The sequence below is a fragment of the Emydura macquarii genome, unplaced genomic scaffold (assembly GCF_026122565.2).
Source record: "Emydura macquarii macquarii isolate MOO-44397 ecotype Brisbane River unplaced genomic scaffold, CSIRO-AGI_Emac_v2 contig_2636, whole genome shotgun sequence".
NCBI lineage: Eukaryota > Metazoa > Chordata > Testudines > Chelidae > Emydura > Emydura macquarii.
In genome coordinates, this window is record NW_027132773.1 from 39180449 (window position 1) to 39199654 (window position 19206).

At 41.7% G+C, this 19206-nt stretch overlaps 2 protein-coding genes across 6 annotated transcripts in view; one reads left to right on the top strand and one right to left on the bottom strand.

The window, feature by feature from the left end:
* Positions 1-6445, top strand: part of DNAJC2 (DnaJ heat shock protein family (Hsp40) member C2) — a 32195-nt gene extending 25750 nt beyond the window's left edge. The window contains exons 12-17 of one of the 3 annotated variants that reach the window (XR_010922887.1): positions 63-132; positions 910-1094; positions 1654-1754; positions 2673-2780; positions 3030-3120; positions 3446-3573. Coding sequence is in view for 2 of the 3 variants with exons in the window: in XM_067564513.1 (XP_067420614.1) it covers positions 63-132; positions 910-1094; positions 1654-1754; positions 2673-2780; positions 3434-3588; positions 6313-6387 (694 nt within the window). In the remaining variant the exon portion in view is untranslated. Of the gene's footprint in view, positions 1-62; positions 133-909; positions 1095-1653; positions 1755-2672; positions 2781-3029; positions 3121-3433; positions 3589-6312 lie in introns of those variants that run through there. The other 2 variants (XM_067564511.1, XM_067564513.1) reach the window with 2 other exon arrangements.
* The window catches only part of PMPCB (peptidase, mitochondrial processing subunit beta), an 81561-nt gene continuing 68793 nt past the window's right edge, over positions 6439-19206 (bottom strand). For 2 of the 3 annotated variants that reach the window (XM_067564509.1, XM_067564508.1), the window contains 12 exons: positions 17339-17479; positions 16826-16912; positions 15878-16007; positions 14104-14302; positions 11992-12071; positions 11180-11292; positions 10490-10633; positions 9696-9856; positions 7359-7444; positions 7192-7280; positions 6900-6975; positions 6439-6817 (listed from right to left, as the gene is read on the bottom strand). In XM_067564509.1, coding sequence (XP_067420610.1) covers positions 6753-6817; positions 6900-6975; positions 7192-7280; positions 7359-7444; positions 9696-9856; positions 10490-10633; positions 11180-11292; positions 11992-12071; positions 14104-14302; positions 15878-16007; positions 16826-16912; positions 17339-17479 — 1371 coding nt within the window. In that variant the 3' untranslated portion in view covers positions 6439-6752. Of the gene's footprint in view, positions 6818-6899; positions 6976-7191; positions 7281-7358; positions 7445-9695; positions 9857-10489; positions 10634-11179; positions 11293-11991; positions 12072-14103; positions 14303-15877; positions 16008-16825; positions 16913-17338; positions 17480-18319; positions 18773-19206 lie in introns of those variants that run through there. The other variant, XM_067564510.1, reaches the window with a different exon arrangement.

Genomic DNA, 19206 nt, shown 5'->3' on the forward strand with positions numbered 1-19206 from the left:
CTCTACATTTTGAAATCCATCTTTCTACTTGAATCCAATATAACTTAATCATTTATTTTTAGTCTGCAATGCTTGAACGAAGCACTTACATCCACGACAAGGGAAGGAGGAAAGGCTGCTGTAGAAAAACAGGTAATGACCCATGGTGTCAAATCAATGTAACGAAAATATTTAGATCAATTAAGCTTAGTTGACTGTCTGACAGCATCTAAATAAGTGAATACTGATTTAAGATATGCATCTTGGATTGGGTTCTTTTTTAACTTGGCATGAATGGCCACCAAGACCTGTGTTTCATAACACCAAGAAAGAGACTTGGCAGCTGCTTCCACAATAAATAGCACAGTTCAGGGTTAGTTTAACACGCTGGTGCCAGCAGAGTTAGAGTTTATGCATTTTAGATTAGTGCAGTACCTAATCATGATAGTAACTGGTGCACTATGCAATAAAATTTTAGATAAGGAAGTTCATATTCCTCTGCAATAGTGAAATACTCTGGGGAAAATGTTCCAGTCTTTGCTTAACTCCATTATGCAAACAAAATCTAGCCTCTGGTGCCAAAGATCAAGAGTCAGCAGTCAGTCTAGACTTCCCCATAATGTACAACGTTGTTAATCAAATACTGGAAAAGTGTCTAGTTTAATTTCAGAATGAGTTTGCACTCTTTTTATGCAGCAGTTTTTTGCTGCACCCATGAGTATATCAGCTTATAGCTATATCTTTGCCAGCTGTTGGGGAAGTAAGGTGGAGTAGGTAGGCTCTGTTTCCCCAAATGTGGTGTATAGAATAAGAAAACCAAGGAAAGTTCAAGGCTTAAAGCAATTCCAGTAGCTGAAAATGTAGAAGGGGCTTTAATTTTGGATTTGTGAAAGTTAATGTTAAAATTAATTGCACATTATATTCACATAGATAGAAGAAATAAATGACCAGATCAAGCGAGAAAGAGAAGAAGCAGAAGCTCGTTTGCGTCAAGCAATGAAGAGTTCAGAGAAGTCAACAAGTGGTGGCGGAGGTGGAAGTAAAAACTGGTCAGAAGATGACTTACAGTTATTGATTAAAGCTGTGAACCTCTTCCCTGCGGGGACTAACTCAAGGTACTTTTTCATGTTTTAAAGGTAAAAGACAAAATCAAAATTTGTTTTTGCTAAACAAAGCATTTTTAAAATGGAGGCATTCCTTATGAGATTTCAGACCATCTGAAACCATATTTTTCTGTAGGGCCTCTACAAGGTTCCTCCAAGTTGGCTGCAGAGAACTCCTTTATTTTATCTTTTCTCTGGCTGCATCACTTTGCTTCAGGGTAGGGTTGAGGGAGAGGCCTTCTGAAGAGAGTGGTACTCCAAGCTTATGTCTTAATCCCACAAGCAAGTCAGTGGGTCCCTGAACAGGTGCACACCCATTTGGAGCTCAGTGCAGTGCAAAGACCTTAGTCAGTAAGAAGTCCACCCAAGATCATTGCAATTTAATAGAAAATTTCTGCACTCCATCTGACTGGATTTTAAATATGCGACTCTGTGCTCAGGATTATAGACATGCTATTGCAAGCATAGACTTCACTATCATTTGGGTACAGAACAGCTTATAAATTAACATCTCTCATTGCTATTCTGCCATATGCTACTCTGCATTGTTTGTTTTCCATTCTTGGTGTAGGTGGGAAGTTATTGCCAATTACATGAATTTGCATTCTACAACTGGAATAAAACGAACAGCAAAAGATGTCATCAATAAAGCAAAGAGCCTCCAGAAACTTGGTATCTTTATTATCTTTGTAAGATGGTCTGTGTGCTTCCATATTATTTATGTAGTTTATTTTTCTTTAAATACGAAACGGAACATTCATTGTCCATTCATGGAAACAGGTTCAGTCTTCAGTGAGTGAAAGCAGATAATAGAAGTAAAATGCTAGTATTAGCATGCCCACATGCCTTAGCTATTCTGAGTTCGCAATCTCCCTTGTCAAGATGAATTTTTAGAGCATTGCTGCTGTGATGATGAGATTTTAATACCATGAGATACAAACAGGCCTTGGGCAAGTGCTGAACCACCACACTGAGTGTTGCTGAGATGCAGTTCAGTTTAAGACTGAATCATCATGGTTCTATTTGTATTAATCATTATTGAAAATAAAAACTCTTAAGACCAAGACATTCCTTTCCTCCAACTCAGCATTCCACTAGAGAGAGAGTATTATTTAAAGGAGTTTCTTAGTCACTTTTATACCAGGCCACTTGCTGCGACAAGAAAGAGACTTAAAAAGAGGGACAATATTCCTGATTACCTGCTCAAAGAGCGATTTAGTTTGGATAACGCTTAACAGATTTAGAGCCTCATCCTGCAGTCATCACCCCTGGGAATAATCCCACTTGGCTTCAGTGGTACTAAGCATGCAATTAAGGGCTGCAGGATCAGACCCTAAGTGACCTGGAGAACATCTTCTGTGGTACAGTGTAAACATTAGGAGTGAAGCTTTTGGGCACCAATATAAATGTCACCTAGCTAGCTTTCATCGAACAACCCTTATCACTAAACTTTTTTAAATGAAACACTAAATTCTTGTTCAAAATATTTGAATACTAGTTATATGATGTGTTAGGCATTAGTTATGGCTTTTTAAACTTCCCATTGTGGGCTCTGGTCTTGTCAACTAAATGAATCTGTATTGTCCTCAGACCCTCATCAAAAGGATGACATAAACAAGAAAGCTTTTGATAAGTTTAAAAAAGAGCATGGAGTGGTGCCTCAGTCAGAGAGTGTTGCACCTTCAGAGCGGTTTGAAGGTAAGGCTTGAAGAGAACTATTTTCAGTCCCTCACAAACAATTCTATGCCTATAGTTACACTTGGTAAGTAATAGTGGCCCAGATTCTGTCTCTGGATGTCTGCAGGGGCTGCCAGCATGTGCAATGAGAACCATACTTCAGCGAGTGCAGAGTATGGCCAAAGAATGTGTTGGCCCAGGACACTTCTCCATTTGTGGCAGCTGTCAGATTTAATGCAGATGTGGGGGGCTGTCTTGTCTCTCCTGTAGATCCTTCTCATTTCCCCAGAAGCAACCACAGCCAATAGAGCCACTGTCAGGAACTGTGGGGTTGAGGAGATCCACTACAGGGGCAGAGAAGGTATGGGCCCTCCCCACAGATGAACTTGGCTTTGCTCAGAACCCCAAGATCTGCACTGGACACTTCCTGCCCCAGAGGCCTTTCCCATGGGGTTTTCTTGGGAGGGGAAGATTCGTTTCCTTACTGAAATGCAAAGGAAATTTAGAGGCTTTCCAGTGGTTTAGAAGGTTTCCTGGGAATATCAATTTCTTAGCTGCATTCTCACTAGCTCATCCCACTGGAGAAGCAAAGTCTTGTATAATTAGGAGACTTTTGACTAAACATTAGATATTTCATCACTATTCTCGTTTAGCAATGGCTTTTTACAAAATAGGACTATTCACAGATTCATCCCCTTGGACTACAGAAGAGCAAAAACTTTTAGAACAGGCTTTGAAGACGTATCCAGTAAATACTCCTGAAAGGTGGGAAAAAATAGCAGCTGCTGTCCCAGGCCGGTCAAAAAAAGACTGCATGAAGCGCTATAAGGTAGGAAATGCTATGTGTCTTCATCCTATGATTGTGATTAGCCTGCTGCAATATCCCAGCAGCATAACTAGCTTTAGATGCACTGTTGCTGTTTCATGTCCAACAGTGGTAATGCTTTAAAAGTAGGGATGTCAAAATTTGGTTAATGAGCAATTGTTTAAATGTTCTAAACACAGAATGTTTAAACAGTTAAATGCTGTGTGCGTCTTCCACTGTGACGTTCAGTTGTGGGAAGGGAAGCTAAGCAGAATCTAGGGGTTTGGTTCTTGGAGGGGAGACCAAAAGTCATGCAGGTCAGCCTGTTAAGTTTGCTGATTTATTGCCATGACTTGGTCCCTTTGTAAGTTTAAATAATGACACACATTGCATTCCAGCTTTATAAATATTTTTTGTTTGAAAGTGAAAATAAAATGGTTAAGAATGGTTAAAAATGCATAAACAGTCTGATAGTCTTATTTAAATAGTGAATGAGTTAATAACTGCAGGAATTAGAGTTAATTAGTTGATGACTGGGCAGTTATTGAAAGGGGGAGTTAATGACTGAGTTGCTCAGCTAATGAATGAATTACTCAGTTAATGAATGAGTAACTCCTCCCTCTAGTACACTGAGCTGCAGCAGCTGAGCAGCTCAGGAGAGCCAGCCCAGTGCTCCCATCCCAGCACACAATCTCTGAGCTGCAGCAGCTGAGCGGCTGGGACTGGAGGGTGAGCCAGCCCAGCCCAGGCCCACCCCCAGCACACAATCTCTGAGCTGCAGCAGCTGAGTAGTTTAGGGTCTCATTTAAAGGATTAATTCGCTAAACAGTGAGAATGCTGCTCACCCTTTAAACGTTTATCCTGTTACATCCCTACTTGAAAGGAAAGGAGGCTGGGAAAGAAGCCTGACAACAGCAGAGGGTAGACCCTTAATCTAGAGCCAGTGCTGCTTCCACCAATGCCAGTTCAGGCAGGAAGAAAGAGCAACACCCCAACAGCACCAATTATCTAATCTTCATTTTTCCCTCCTTTATAGTAGAAGTCTCCTCGTTGCAGCTGGTGCTGGGTTTTGCCACTGAATCATACCCTGCTTCTACTAACTGGTGGAAATGTTATGGCTAATTTTTTATCCTCACCTGGTCACTAAAAAGCCACCAAATGCCCTACTAATTTTGTCTTTTGGTATCTAGCATTCTCATTAAGTTGCACACTGTAGGGGAAGGTAGCAATGGTTCACTGAGTTAATAAGTAACTGTGTCTCCATAACTGTCAGAGCTGCTGCTCCTTCAGGAAGAACAAGTGGTAAAAATTAAGGTTGGTCCCTGGATATGAGACACAAGGTAAGTGAGGTAATCATCTTTTATTGAACCAACTTCTTTTGGTAGGAGGGACAAGCTTTTGAGAGCTCTTTGGGTCTGGGAAAAATAACGAGAGTGTCTATGCTAAATACAGTTTGGAATAGTCAGAGACATAAGAGGTTCACGCATGCTTGAGACAAAGGGTAAAAAGAAAACATTCTACAAATACATGAGGAGGAAGACTGACAGGGTAGGCCTATTGTGGATGGAGGACCAATAACAAAAAATGTGGAAAAGGCAGAAGCACTTCTTGTTTCAGTTTTCACCAGAAAGACATCTAACAGTCTGGAGAAGAGAAGACTGAAGGGGGGACGTAATAGTTTAAGTACATAAAAGGTTCTTACAAGGAGGAAGGTGAAAAATAGAGATTAACGAACTGAGGATAGGACAAGAAGCACTGGGTTTAAATTACAGCAAGGACAGTTTAGGTTAGACATTAGCTCCTCTGAGTTAAGTTTTTCCTAAGCAATGCAATCTCCAGCATTGTCTACCCTGCTCTTACAAATCATCAAACATGTGTCAGGGATGGTCTAGATAACTTAATCCTGGCTTGAGTGCAGGGACTGGATTAGAGGACCTCTTGAGGTCCCTTCCCATCCTACCATTCTATGCTGAAGGAGACCACTTAAAATGAAATGGGCAATTAATGTATGTTACAAGTTATTGTAATGAGCCATTATGACAAGTTTGTAACATCTTACTGCCTGCTAGCCCTTAACTGGACATTAAGTGGTCTTCTACAGCTTGTATTCATCTTAAATTATGTCTACATTTAAAACACTACAGCTTCAATGTAGACACTCACTACAGCACAGGGAGGGGTTCTCCTGTTGTTGTAGTTAAGCCACCTCTTCAACACAGTAATGAGGTAGACAGAAGAACTATTCCACTGACCTAGCACTGTCTACATGAGGGGTTAGGTCAGCTTAAGTACACCAGTCAGGAATGTGGATTTTTCACTCCCCTGAGCAATGTAGCCAGGGCCCTGGCCTTAGACACTCCAGTTACTTTCCCCTGAAGAAGTTGGTGAAGCTCGAAAGCTTGTTTCCCTTCTACCAACACAAGTTGATCTAAATAAAAATAATTACCTCATCTCACCAATTAAGGTTAACAAGACTGTCAGTGTCATTAACATAGTAATAAGCGGAGGAAGCTAGCCCCATGAGCTGTACAGTTGCCAGGAAGAATAACACAACTGCAGCTAGAAGCATGTCACATCTTAGGTTTGAATATTCTGAATCTTCTATCCAAGGATTTTATTCACTCAAATACATACTTTATTTTCCAAAGTCCTAATTTTGGTTAGCAGAGTTAAGTTGCCCTAGGATTAGTTGTCTGACAATTTAATTGGTTCCATATACACATTTGTTTCTTTTCTTTTACACTCCAGGAACTTGTTGAAATGGTTAAAGCAAAGAAAGCTGCCCAAGAACAAGTGTTGAATGCTGCTAAAGCAAAGAAGTGAGACTCTTAATGACAATCTTTGTTGTGTTTTGTTTTATAATAAAAATGCAAATACTGTACATGTTTTTATTCTTTAGACAAATACAAGTTACACATGACTAAATCTGTTAACATTCTGAAATTAGTTTCTTCAAGTACAAAAGGTAAGGACCGTTGTCAGACCTTGGTGCTTATTTATATAAACTGAGAATAATTCCATGTAACTCCCCCCCAGTGATGTTTATGTAATGTCTGGACACTTGGAGTTAATGGTTTCCATGGTATGGCTTTTGGTACTGAATTTAAGTTTGAGGGGGGGAATCAAATGTTTTTCTACATGCCTTGTGACATCAAATTTCTAAAACAGTTATCTTCATGATAAATGTCTTAAACACGTAGCCAGTACATGCCACTACGGATTTTATTATAATCCGGCAGTTGTTCAATCGGACCTGGAAATTTAAAAAAGTCAGTCAAAAGACACTAATTTGCAGGTGGACGTAGAGGGGAAATAGGAAAGGAAAATAAACTTACCCAGAGCAGTGATGGCAGGGGACTTATCATAAATGTACTTTGTGCAAACCTCTCTTATGCTCTGGGCATCAATAACCTGAAAAGCGTTTTTTAAAAGGTAAGATAACAGACTTTCTTCAAGAAAATATTAAGAGCGAAGGGGCTGAATTACAATAAAATGGCTCCACAGCTAATCTCAAATAGTAATTTAGCTACTATGTCTTTCTAGAGAGCTATCAAAAACACATTCAGACAATGTTTCATCCTTGAAGTTCCTGGCGACCACATTACAAAATACAGATGCACTACTTACTTCAATTCTTGCTTCAAGTTCAGGAATTGGAATTCTGCGATTGTAACACAACATCTGTCTCCCAATGTCCTCGCAAATGGGGGTGGAGCCTAGTGAAGGCAAAAAAAAAAACTCTAGTTATCAGCATATGGGTAGAATAAAAATCCAAATCCTAATTTTAACCTTACCATCAAGCTGTAACAGCATATTTGTTTTTAGAAGGTTCTTGGCTCGAGCTACCTCACTTTCAGTAACACTTGTGCAGAGTCGTACCCTGAAAGACAGTGTGAAACAGTAGTAGGAAATTTTACTAATTTAAACTTGCAAGAATGGATTATTTACTTGAAGTAGAGTGTTGTATTACATATGCAGTGCTAAGACACCAGGCATACATTAGTACACCAATACTAGAATACCATTTCTAGAGAGAGCAGGGCTGGTGGTATTATCATATGTAAATGGAGGATTAGGGAGGCATGGAAGAAGCTTGATACAGGGATAAAAGTAGTAGAACTAAAGGATAAAGGTAGGTTGAATCTCAGGAAACTTCCTTATGGTACAATCTACTTAAAAGTGGAAGTCTCCACAGGAGGATGTGGCTTTCCCTATCACTGAGATGTTTAGACCTAGACTAACTCAACAAAGTATTACACTAGGGAACAACTCACTTCAAGTGCAGGGAGATGTATTAAATCAGCAGGTTTCAAACTACAGGCTGCACAATGCTGGCTGTTCACATGTGGCTAGCTCCCCATGCCCAAGCTCAATTCCATTAAGCAAACAAAAACTACACTATGTTCCAAATAAAACTGTTCCATTTAGTCAACTGCTTTAGTTGCCACAGAGACATCATGTAAGTCAGTTTGGGAAGAACAGCAGGGGAGCTTATCTGTAAAAACCTCTCCAAGATGTAGCCTATCCTATGAAAGGACAAGAATCCCCTTGCAAGATGTCCTAAGAATTTTCCCATCTGACTTGAATTTTGTCTGTGGCTTATGCAATTCAGCTGTCCTCAGCCAATTCAGAAGGTGGGTAGTCTGGGGTAGAGATAACGACTCAAAATAGGCCCTAAATCACACCATTCCCTGGCCTAATTCTTAGGGCATTTCTTGCACAATGGCACACCTACAATTTAATTTAGTTAAAATGTAATTACTACATTTTCAACAGCAGAAGTGGGTCCAATAAAAGATATTCCCTCATGCACCTTGTTTCTCTACATTTTCACTGGCAGTCATTGAAACTATACATAAGTGCCAGATAAATGTCTAATTGGTCATTTGCTTGTGCAACTAGCCATCATCCATGCAGTTACTGTGTTTGTAAGTTAGGCAAGGAATTGAATGTGCTTCTCTGAAAACAAACTAAATGTAACTGAGTCTAATCATGTGCAGTTGACTGGAGAGTATATACAGTTAAATAAGATGTAACAGACCTTTCTTAGACTCCATCTTACTCCACAGAACATCACATAACCCAGTGGTTCCCAACCCGTGGGGTCTTTCAGAGTGGCCCACCACTACCCTCCCACTGGCTGCAGAAGGGAGGCGCTGCCTAAGGACCCAGGTGGAGCAGGGTGCAGCTCCTTGCAGCCAAAGGGACAGGAGATCAGCACTCCCTCTCCCCTGACTGTAGCAGGGAGCACAGCAAAGCACTGCGCCTGGGTCCTTAGGTGCTAGGGTCCCTACTGGAGCCAGAGAGAGGGGAGCACTGATCTTCTGTCCCCCTAGCTGCAGAAAGGAGCCACTGCCCTAGGGACTCAGATGGAGTGTATGGGGCTACAGGATGTGCAGTTTCTCTGCTGCAGCCAGGGGGATGGGAGAGGCGGGCAGCTGCTGCTGGTGGAACAGCCAGGACCCACCATGCTTGAGGAGGGGCAGGACAGCCCCTGTGATTTAGCTGCCAAGCCATGTGCTTCAGTGTGTAGTGACAGTCACTTATCTACACTAGTGCTTTGTCTGGGAGTGTGAGACATACTGTGAGTAATTTGTAGGTGTAAAACAGAATGTAAAAATGACAGTAGCATTACAAATGTTTACTTTAAATATGTAGTGCGTTGAAGTCCTTAATCGTGTATATGTCAATACATTTTTTATGAGTCGATAGACTGGTGGCTCTTCAAGGTTGTAAAAATGATGGTTGGGAACCATTGACATAACACTTCCACTCTCTTCTCCTGCCAGAAAGTTCAATTTTTACATCAATGGCTATTACAGATGTTTTGGGCCAGATTTTGCCACTCTTACTCTTGCCAAGTAGTACCTTGCTCTTCAGGTAAACCCACTATTTTCATTAGAGCTACTTCCAATGTAAGGTACTAGTCAGTATGAAGCAAGAGTGGGAGAAACTGGCTCTTTGGGAACAAAACCACAAGCTTCTAAATTTAGAATTTAGTCTACTTGTTCTTTCCCAGCAAATTTGGACTGTGATAAACACAAACTGAACATTTTCTGAGGAGTTGCTATTTTTAAATAGCCAGTTCTCAACCTAAAACAAGCTATTTTGAGAAAAATGCATTTTCTTACCATTCTCTCTGAACAAAGTGCATCATGTCCTGTACAGTGGATGGTTCACAAACCATGTAGAGCCCCCACAGTCCAGTGTCAGTGTAACAGGTGTTGAAAGATTGGAAGCTATGACACAGGTTGCCATGGCAAGTGATCTGGGCAAGCTTGCTGGATAAATTCTGTTTACATTAGAAGATATGTTTTAGGATTTCAGGGTTTGAGTTTGAGTTTTGTTTTTATAAATATTCTTTCCCACCACTCGGCTCACCCATTGCTATTTCAGGTGTGACAGATCCTCCACAACCAACCATACAGTACACACCAGATGCTTTTGTATAGGGTAGGCAGCCTCCTCTCCTGAATATAATCTCTCACTCCCACAGTGACAGCCTGAACTTGAGTCAGTTTTAAACCGCAAAGGTTTTTTGTTTTTTTTTAAGTCCTAAAAAATAGCCAGTAAGATTCCAAGAGGGGACAGGCACTGTGATACTCACTGCACACACCTTTGGAACCTGTTTAGTTTTTCCCCACTCGTTTTCACTATAAGTTGCTAGCCACTTTGGTGACTCAGTGTGCCATTACCCAACTGCACCTGTGCCCAAATTCTCACATCTCATATGGCAACAAAACACATTCACAGACCGTTGATCTAGATTTTGGGTTTTTTAAATGGCAATAGAAACACTCAGGCAATTCAATTCCATCCCAAACAATTGGAATTTGTGCAGTATACTGAAGCTGGCAAATAACTAAATTAGACAAGTTTTACTGATATAATCAACCCTCATCTAAGTGCCTTGAGGTTCACTCACCACACCTCCTCCAAAGGAACGATCCCAGTTGCCTATTAGAGTGTTTGCTACCATAAGGGGAATAGTATCTGGGTGAGACCAGCCAACTGCTTCGACAGCTATTGCGATGTGTACCAAGGGCATCCGGTCATCTCTTATACGAATCTGATAAAATATCACAAAACTGTAACTCCAGCAAATGTAATGCAGCATACATATTGTTGTACGTACATTCATTCAAATTAAGGAAACTAGGAAATTTTAAATAAAATCTAGCGCAAAATGTGAAAAGCTTCACTCAAATATCCTTAACTATGACTTCTGTCTGAATAAAGTTAACGCTATATGTAAGGAAGTCATAATAATAGTACTTTTGCAGATGACTAAGTGAAGACACAGGATGGCTAAGCGATTTGTCAGTCGGGGCAGAGCTGGAAATAGAACCCAGGAGTCCTGAGTTCCAGTCCTCTGCTGTAACCTTTAAACAAAACCCCTTCCCAAAAAATATATCAAGTGATGAGGCTGATTTTCAAGGATGGTGAGCACCAACGTCTCCTATTAACTACAATGGGAGCAATGTGTGCTTAGCAGCTTTGAAAGTCATGCCAGAAACTCAGATCACACCAGACAGCTCATTAATACTAGTCATTACTCTGTGTTACTTGTTAATCTATTTAACCTGAAAAAGCAAAAAGCAATCTCACTGCTTACCTCACTACCTGTGAATTTGCAAAGGGGCAGGGATGGCATTCCTCCTTCCTGAGTAGACGGCAAGTTACCAAAATGGTAATTTGCTAAATCAAGCAATTCATCATGACAGACTCCTGAACAAGAGAGTTTAAGATAGTCTTTTTAAAAAGGTATCATCTAAAAAGATAATTTGACTCCACAGAAGTTAAAAAAACTTCAACCAAGATGCCAGAGTTATAACAAACCATCATAACCCTTGGTTCTGTCAATTTGATTATTCTACATTTCTGATCCCTCCCTTTTCCACTTCAGTAAATGCCATTGTTAAAATCATCTTCCTCATCACTTTCTTCAACCCCCTTCACTTGCCTCCATTTTATACAGCAGCAAATAGAAGCTCATTTCTCTCAACTTCAAGGCTCTGCATAATTTCACTCCATCTCTCTATTTTTTTCTTATCCCCTCCTCCACCCTGAACTCCATCTCCTTGCTATATCTGTGGCTTTGTGCTTTCTGTCACACTGTCCTCTTACACATGGAACAGTCTCTCAGTTGTAAGCCAACCACTGTCCTCTCCTCCAAATCTTTTCTAAAGATACGTTTAAGGATGTCCCTGGAAAATTACTGAGGGAAAAAAAACAACAGATGAGATGCAACAAGCTGTAGAAAAGATACCCAGAACTTTGATGGCTAACAATAGACTTCTATGACCTATTAAGTAGTGGTTAAGTCACATTTCTGTGTCTGATCTTTGTACTATTTCAATCAAGTTAAAGTGCTGTGTTTTTAAACTTATTTCCAAGAGCTAGCTATGGTGCATGTCTGATACTAACCTCCAGCAGCAGCCAGCACTATCCTGGGTCCTTTATAATGGGTGGTTATGTACTCCACCAAGTCATTGCGATTTATGGATCTGTAGTGGTACAGAAAAAAAAAAAATAATAATGACTGCCGTGTTATGGCTCACAGAAGGAAGAGTTTACGAAGTAAAATGAAAAAACACATGCTGCTCAAGTAGAATAGCATAACACGACATTCAGGGTACCAGCTCCTCATGTCACTAGGAGGAGGAAGAGCCCCTTTACACATTGGTATTTCTAAACTCTCCTAGTTAAAGTAGCAGAGTGGAGGCACAGGGCTAGGACAAGGATACAGCCAGTCTACAAATAAATGAATAGGAACTCAAATACACATCCCCCTCAAGAGACCATGGACCCAATCCTGCTTCCACTGAAGTCAATCAACGTAGAATTAGAGAAATTGGGGTCCTGCTTATGGTCTCATACCAGTTTTAAACCTGCATAACTCCACTGTCTTAACAGAGTTACTCCCAATTTAACAAGATCTGAATCAGAGGCACAAATTAGAGTACACATTCCTACATTTAGCAAACTACTGAATATCTGACCATTAGGTGGATTTTTTCTGTCCCCTTCCTTCCCTCAATTTCATGATACAGCCAAGTGTAACAGTAAAAAAAACAAAAAGGGGAGGGGGGAAAGCAAGGGAGACTGAAGAAATAATCTTCCCTAGGCAAGATTCCCATACCCTTTAGAAGCCACATCCAAGTGAAGCAAATCCACCCATTCTACGGTAATTCTCTTTATAATCCAAGGCACATTGAGTCAGATCACATTGTATTAACACATTATAGGTTAAACAGAAGCAAAATCATAACACTTTAAATCCCATTTAATGGTAAGTGCAGCGATGCCATGTGCTAAAATCCTGCACTTTGACTCAGATGGCAGAGGTAAGGATGGAATTTCAACCTCACACTCTAGAGTTCTTGCTTTTGCTAATTTAATACTGTTACTAAGAAACAGAAACCTAAAACACAAATACACACGTTAAAATAGATATTTTTCTAAATGTTGGTGTTTAATAACTTCTTGTGATAACAGAGGGTTCTTTGGAGATCACAGGACCTGAAACAGTTACAAGTTTGTGCTCCCAAACACTGTAGGAACAGTCACATAACTTCACCCCACAGTGAGGTGAAACTTTGCCTTGGGCTCTAGGCTGGAGATGGAAATGGTCAAGTAGATCATGCTGGTGAGTCCTATCAAGATGCCCTGTTAACCAGACACAAGCATGGTCTACACTAGAAAATTACGTTAGCATAACTAATGTCGCTCAGGGGCATGAAAAATCCACACCCTAAAGCTGGGGTGTCAAACTCATTTGCTATGGCAGGCCAGATTTGAATGAAATGTACTTCAAGTGGGCCATACATACCATAAATCGAAATACTAGGCACTTTTGGAGCACTGCGTCTCATGCACACAGCGCTCCACACCCTGCCGCCAGAGTACACAGTGCTGCTGCGAGATCTCGCGTCGTTATACTCCATCTCGCGGCATTGTACTCCCTGGCGGCAGCGCGCGACGCTGCCCGAGAGTACAATGCTGCGAGATGTCACGGCAGCGCGTGCTGCCGCCAGAGGCCAGACCAAAAAGGTCAGCAGGCTGTATCTGGCCCACAGGCCGAATGTTTGACACCCCTGCCCTAATGAGTAGGTAAGCCTACTTAAATCCCCATGTAAACAGCACTAGAATTCTTCCATTGACCTAGCTACACTTCTCAGGGAGTGTGGTTACCTACGCTGATGGGAGAACACCTCCTGTTGGTGTAGGTAGTGTCTACAATGAAGGGATGCATCTGTGCTGGTATAACATTTTAAGTGTAGACAAACCCTAAGAAACATAAAAGTTTCACAATGTTTGGACACTATTACAAACAAGTAAAACTGAATGGAACTTGGTACAAGAACGCTTAAGGCACTCAGGGGAAATTCTGCTTGCAGTTCCACTCTGTGCAACCCCAAACACTTCACAGGGTATAACAGAGAACAGAAATTGTTCCACTCATCTTGAAGTGTGGCTTCCAAATACAGGAAAGTAACCATGCAATTAAGACCAAGGAAAAATAGAAGTTTGATTTACTTGATGTTTTCTGCGGGTCCTAAGATTGTCCGTCCCAGTGTGGTGTTCTGATAGGCCGTGGCATGAAGATAATCAAAAACAACTTCCTGCAAATTAGTTTCAACTTCCTGCATTTCTCGAAGGATTACTCCTCGCTCCCGCTCGATCTCTGTTTCCCCCAATGTACTGTTCTGTATGATGTCAGCAAGAATCTCCACAGCTAATTGAAAACACAGAGGGATGGGTGTGACAAGTATGCTTCAGCAACACTGCAACCTTCAGATCACTATAGTCTATCAAATACACAACCAAACACATTTTATAAGCCGGTAGAATTGTTAGCATAAAGTACAGGAAGAAAGATCAAATAGGAAATTGAAAGTAAACTTCTACATAGCATAAGCTTATTTTGTAATATTTGTTTGAGGAAAAAATTTTAGCACCCTTCTTTGAGGGAATTTGCATCCTTCAGGGATTTCTAAAATTTCTCATCACGGAATTATCAATATGAATTATTTTATTTCAGATTAACACTATGGAGTAAGAAAATTCACGAGGGGGAAAAACAAAAAGAAATATCAGGAACAAACAAACAAACTGGAGAAAACCAAGGAAAAATACAGCTTGTTCCTCAAGTGGCAGCACTTTGTTTCTCTCTTCTTGAAAGCTTCTTTTTCCCCAGTATATTTAGAGATAAATGGCCTAAGTTAACCACAATACAAATACAGTAGAATCTCAAAGATATGAACACCAGAGTTACGGACTGACCGGTCAACCGCACACCTTCTGGAACCGGAAATAAGCAATCAGGCAGCAGCAGAGACCAAAAAATCCCAAAGAGCAAATACTGTATTGTGCCTGTATTGCATCTTAAAGGTAGGCACATCTGGGCTGCCTGTCCCCATCCCCACCTCACTACACACAGGATAAAGATGCTGAGGGTCGCAGTGCCGCAAGCCCCCACTGCCAGCCTGAGCAGGAGCAGCACTGGGTCTGCACCACTTTCCTGTAAGCCACTGGGTGCTCTTTTTACACACACCCCCTCCCCTTCGGCCAGGAGGGGGACAAGCTTGCAAGCTCAGTCTGAGCCCAGGAAAGCAGCTGCTGCAGCCGGAGCTGCTGGCACTGCAAGGAAGCTGCAGCCTGGAGCACGAGCTGCTGGAGCCTGAGCTGCGAGCCAGCTCACTGCTTGCTCTCTGGAAGTTTTAAAGGACCACAGTCTGTACTGCATGCGCACTGATGCCGCCCAAGCTTTGCCCACAACTGCACTCCTTGGTCCGCATTTTGTTCAGAGTTACGAACAACCTCCATTCCTGAGGTGTTTGTATCTTTGAGGTTCTACTGTATCTAAGGCCATATCTTAGGTTCCCAAGGTCAAACATACTGCAGGGGCACAGAGCACCCAGGTTACTCAAGGAGGTTCACTTTGAAGTTTGAAAAACATTCCCTCAGAAGGAGAAAGGAGCCAAAGTAGGGGCTGGGAACATGGCCTGCAAACCCTGCATCTTTCTGAGATCTGCAGGGGGTGAGATTTTCACAACTCCAAAGGATATCCACTCGGTGGCCAGGAGAGGTGCCAAGCATGCTCCTCTCCAGACCCGCTAAGCCTCATCCACATGGAGTTCCAGTGGGGGGCTGCCAAGGAAGGGTGCTGGGAAGCACACTGTAGAGGCACTGTTCTCCCATTTCTGCTTCTTTAGGGGGTTGTCAACCCATTTCATTCCTTGTAGTTCGCCTCCTCACAATCTTTAGGAAGGATGCTACTTCAGAAATTATGCAGAACAGAAGCAGTTACCTCTTGGCAAATCCTTTGAGAAAGCCTTTGCATAATACACAGTTTGTTCTCTGGATGTGTAGGCATTAAGATGAGCTCCCATGTTTTCAATCTCTAGTTCCAGGTCTAACTGAGACCTCTTTTTTGTCCCCTGAAATTAAAGATAAAAATGTTTTTTTGCACTCTGGAACATACCTACTCACAAAACAGCTTTTTTACAAATGGGGAATAGTAAGAGTTTGGAGGGGTGGGGAGTTGTGAGTTGGGTTTTTTTTAAAGCTGATTTGAGCACAAGAAAAGCAATTGGTTTGAGAGGGAAGCTGGCACACTAGTCTTCCCCACTGGAAAACTAAGTTTAAAGCCTGCACAGATCCCAAGTGAAAATTAACTTGGGGACAGAGTGCCTATTGGTCTCCTACAAAGATTAGTTAATTCAGCATGACTCAACTCTACCAATCCCATGGATCAGCAGGACTGAATCAGCTCAGGATTTAAATGTATTGGCAGAAATATGGAAGGAAGGTTGCACCACACCTGACTCAGACCAGAGTTGTTTTAACTGCACCTTAGCAAGCACTCAAAAACTTAATCTTAAAATACTGAAATAGCATACAGAACTAATTTATTAAACTAAATCTATCGTTCTTGAATTCCTTCTGTCAGCTATTTGTTGTTTGTTTTTATTTTAAACAGATCAAACATAAAATTCTTCTTTCACTTCAGGCAGGGCTTTAGCAACTCATGCAAATGTACAGGAGAAAGCCATATAGATCTGAGATAAAATCCTGGCTCCCCTGAAGTCAACAGCAGTTTTGTCATTGACTTCAATGAGGCCAGGATTTCATCTTTGTTTTCTATTTTAGATAAAAATAGACTGAAATCAATTGTAGAGGCTCCATAGTTATCCTTAAAGATCAATAAACATAATTTTAATATTAGAAATATTTGAAAACTAGTTTTAATATTTACCTTGAAAGCCATATGCTCCAGAAAGTGAGCTGTTCCGTTGTTCTTCTCATTTTCATATCTGCTTCCAGCATCAATCCAAAGACCAACCTTATTAAAAACAAATTAATCTCACAATTTAATAGAAAATAGCCTAAGAATGAGCAAAAACATTCCAAAGCAAAGATTTTAGTTTTTATAAAATAGACTCTATATGGATTTTCAAAAGTGATTAGTGATTGGAGTGCCTTAATTTTTGAGTTAAACAACTTGCACTTAAAGGGGCCCAGTTTTACAGAAAGTGCCAAGCACATGCTCTGAAAAATCAGGCCCCTTTACGGTGTATCAAATTTGGCATTCAAAATCAAGTCACTTTTGAAAGGTTTAGCCCTGCTGTCACACAAACTTGTGTTCGTTATTTACAAATTGTTAACTATTTCTGCTAAATACTGTTAAAGAAAATAATAAATCTAATTTCACAATGTAACAAAAATACATATGTATTTTTTTTTTCTTAACTGTGTACAAGTTACCTACTGTGCATGTCGAGAGTCCAGAATCTTCAGAAGCTACTCTCAAGCCATTTTCCAGAGTAGACACTCTAGTCTCAGGAACATTCAAGACTATTTGAGTTGCTGCCTTGGTGGCTCTGAATCTGCTTGTCCCAAACTGTATGTACTGTAAAGAAAAGCCATTAATTACAAGTTATAGGTACCCTCCTATGATGCTCGTGAGGTAAGCATGTTCCTGAACTTAGAAGTATGAATTACTTATTTTTGGTTTTTAAAATTAGCATTGATTTGATGGTCTCTGCTCTTCACCTCAGAAATGCACCAATTCTGCCCAGAAAGGAGGCATAAAGGGGCAATAAAATGGAAGCCGTTGACACCTTTTTTAATGCAACAAAGTTAGGGAGAAAGGCTGGCTAAATGGTCAGAGCACTAGCCTGGGCTGAGAGAAACACGGGTTCCTTGCTCGGCTACACACAATCTGTGAGGTCTTGGCCAAGCCCCTTAATCATGTTGTGCCTCGGTTTCCCATGTGTACAAGGGGGATGATAGTAAAAGCCTTAAAGAGCATGAGGTGCATAGATTCTGCAGCAGTGGGCCCATAAATACCTGAACTAGTCCCAGAAGGGCCAACAGCTACAGCGCCTCGATCTGCACAGAGCCATGTTTTTATTACAGGAGCCCACGGAATCTAGAGCTCAGCCTGCAGCGCCACCACGTGAGAACTGAAGGACCCAGCCCCGCCTTGCCAAGATCCCAAACCGCAGGGCGCCCCCGTGACGGCAATGACGACAAAGCTGCGGGGGCGGGGCCCGGGGCGGGAGGCCCCGCCCATGCAGAAGATCCGGCCCGCGCGCAATATAACCGAGCTGAGACTACAGTTCCCAGCGTGCACCGCGCCCGAGGAAGCGCGCTGCCTGTTAAATGCCGGCAGCCTGGAGCCTGGCCGGAGAGGGTTGGGGGGAGCCGCTCAGCATCTTCCCAGGCCCCAGCGATCCTCGTCACTCACCCGGTTCACTGGCGCCGAGCCCCGCACAAGCCGACGGCCAGGCCAGGCCCAGAGGAGCTGTCGGGCCGCCAAGCGACCAGCCGTCAGCGCTGCCGCCATTTTAGAGAAGAGGCGGGGCCGCGGGACCGGCGCGCTTCAGGCGCCGCTAACTCCCAGCGGGCGGGGGGCAGCGTGACTCACGCGGGCCAGGGCACGGGCACGGGCACGTGAAAATAACAACAACATAAGCACATTCCTGAGCAGTTGCGTACACGTGGACTGCAAACGTTGTATTTTTAAGATACTGACACTCGAAAAAGGCTGATGCAGTTTGTCGATGACCCTTTAACTGTTGCCACATCTGGATTTCTTAGGTTGAAAATGGAATTATTGTTGCTCTGATCGCCAGACGTCCTGCATGCTAGGTAGTGTGCAGACAGTCCTGCTCCAAAAACTTTATACGCTAAGCCAATGAATGACTATAAAATAATATAGATGCAATACAAATATAGCCTCATTTGAAGCTATTTTTCTTTCTTGAAAGTGTGTGAAAGCAAATTTAAAAGAGCCATTTGAGTTCTAGCATGTCTGATTTAAAATATATTTCTGCAGACAAAACAAAAAGTAGAAAAGCACATCTGATCTGTGCAAGGTAGAATTTAAAATTAAAACTAAGCCACTCTCTCTTTTTGTACTGGTAGGTCTAAATTATCTCATTATACTGGGATTTATCCCAAAGGCATATTACCAGACTCCACTAAGCCATAAGCCACCCCAGAAATGTGAATCCTTACTAGATACAGTGTTAAAGCTCAAGATAAACTGATTAGCCTTATAACTTGTCTCCTACTTAATAAAATAGTGTCTCATGTGTAAGTACATTCTCAGATGTAGCTTGCAGCACACGT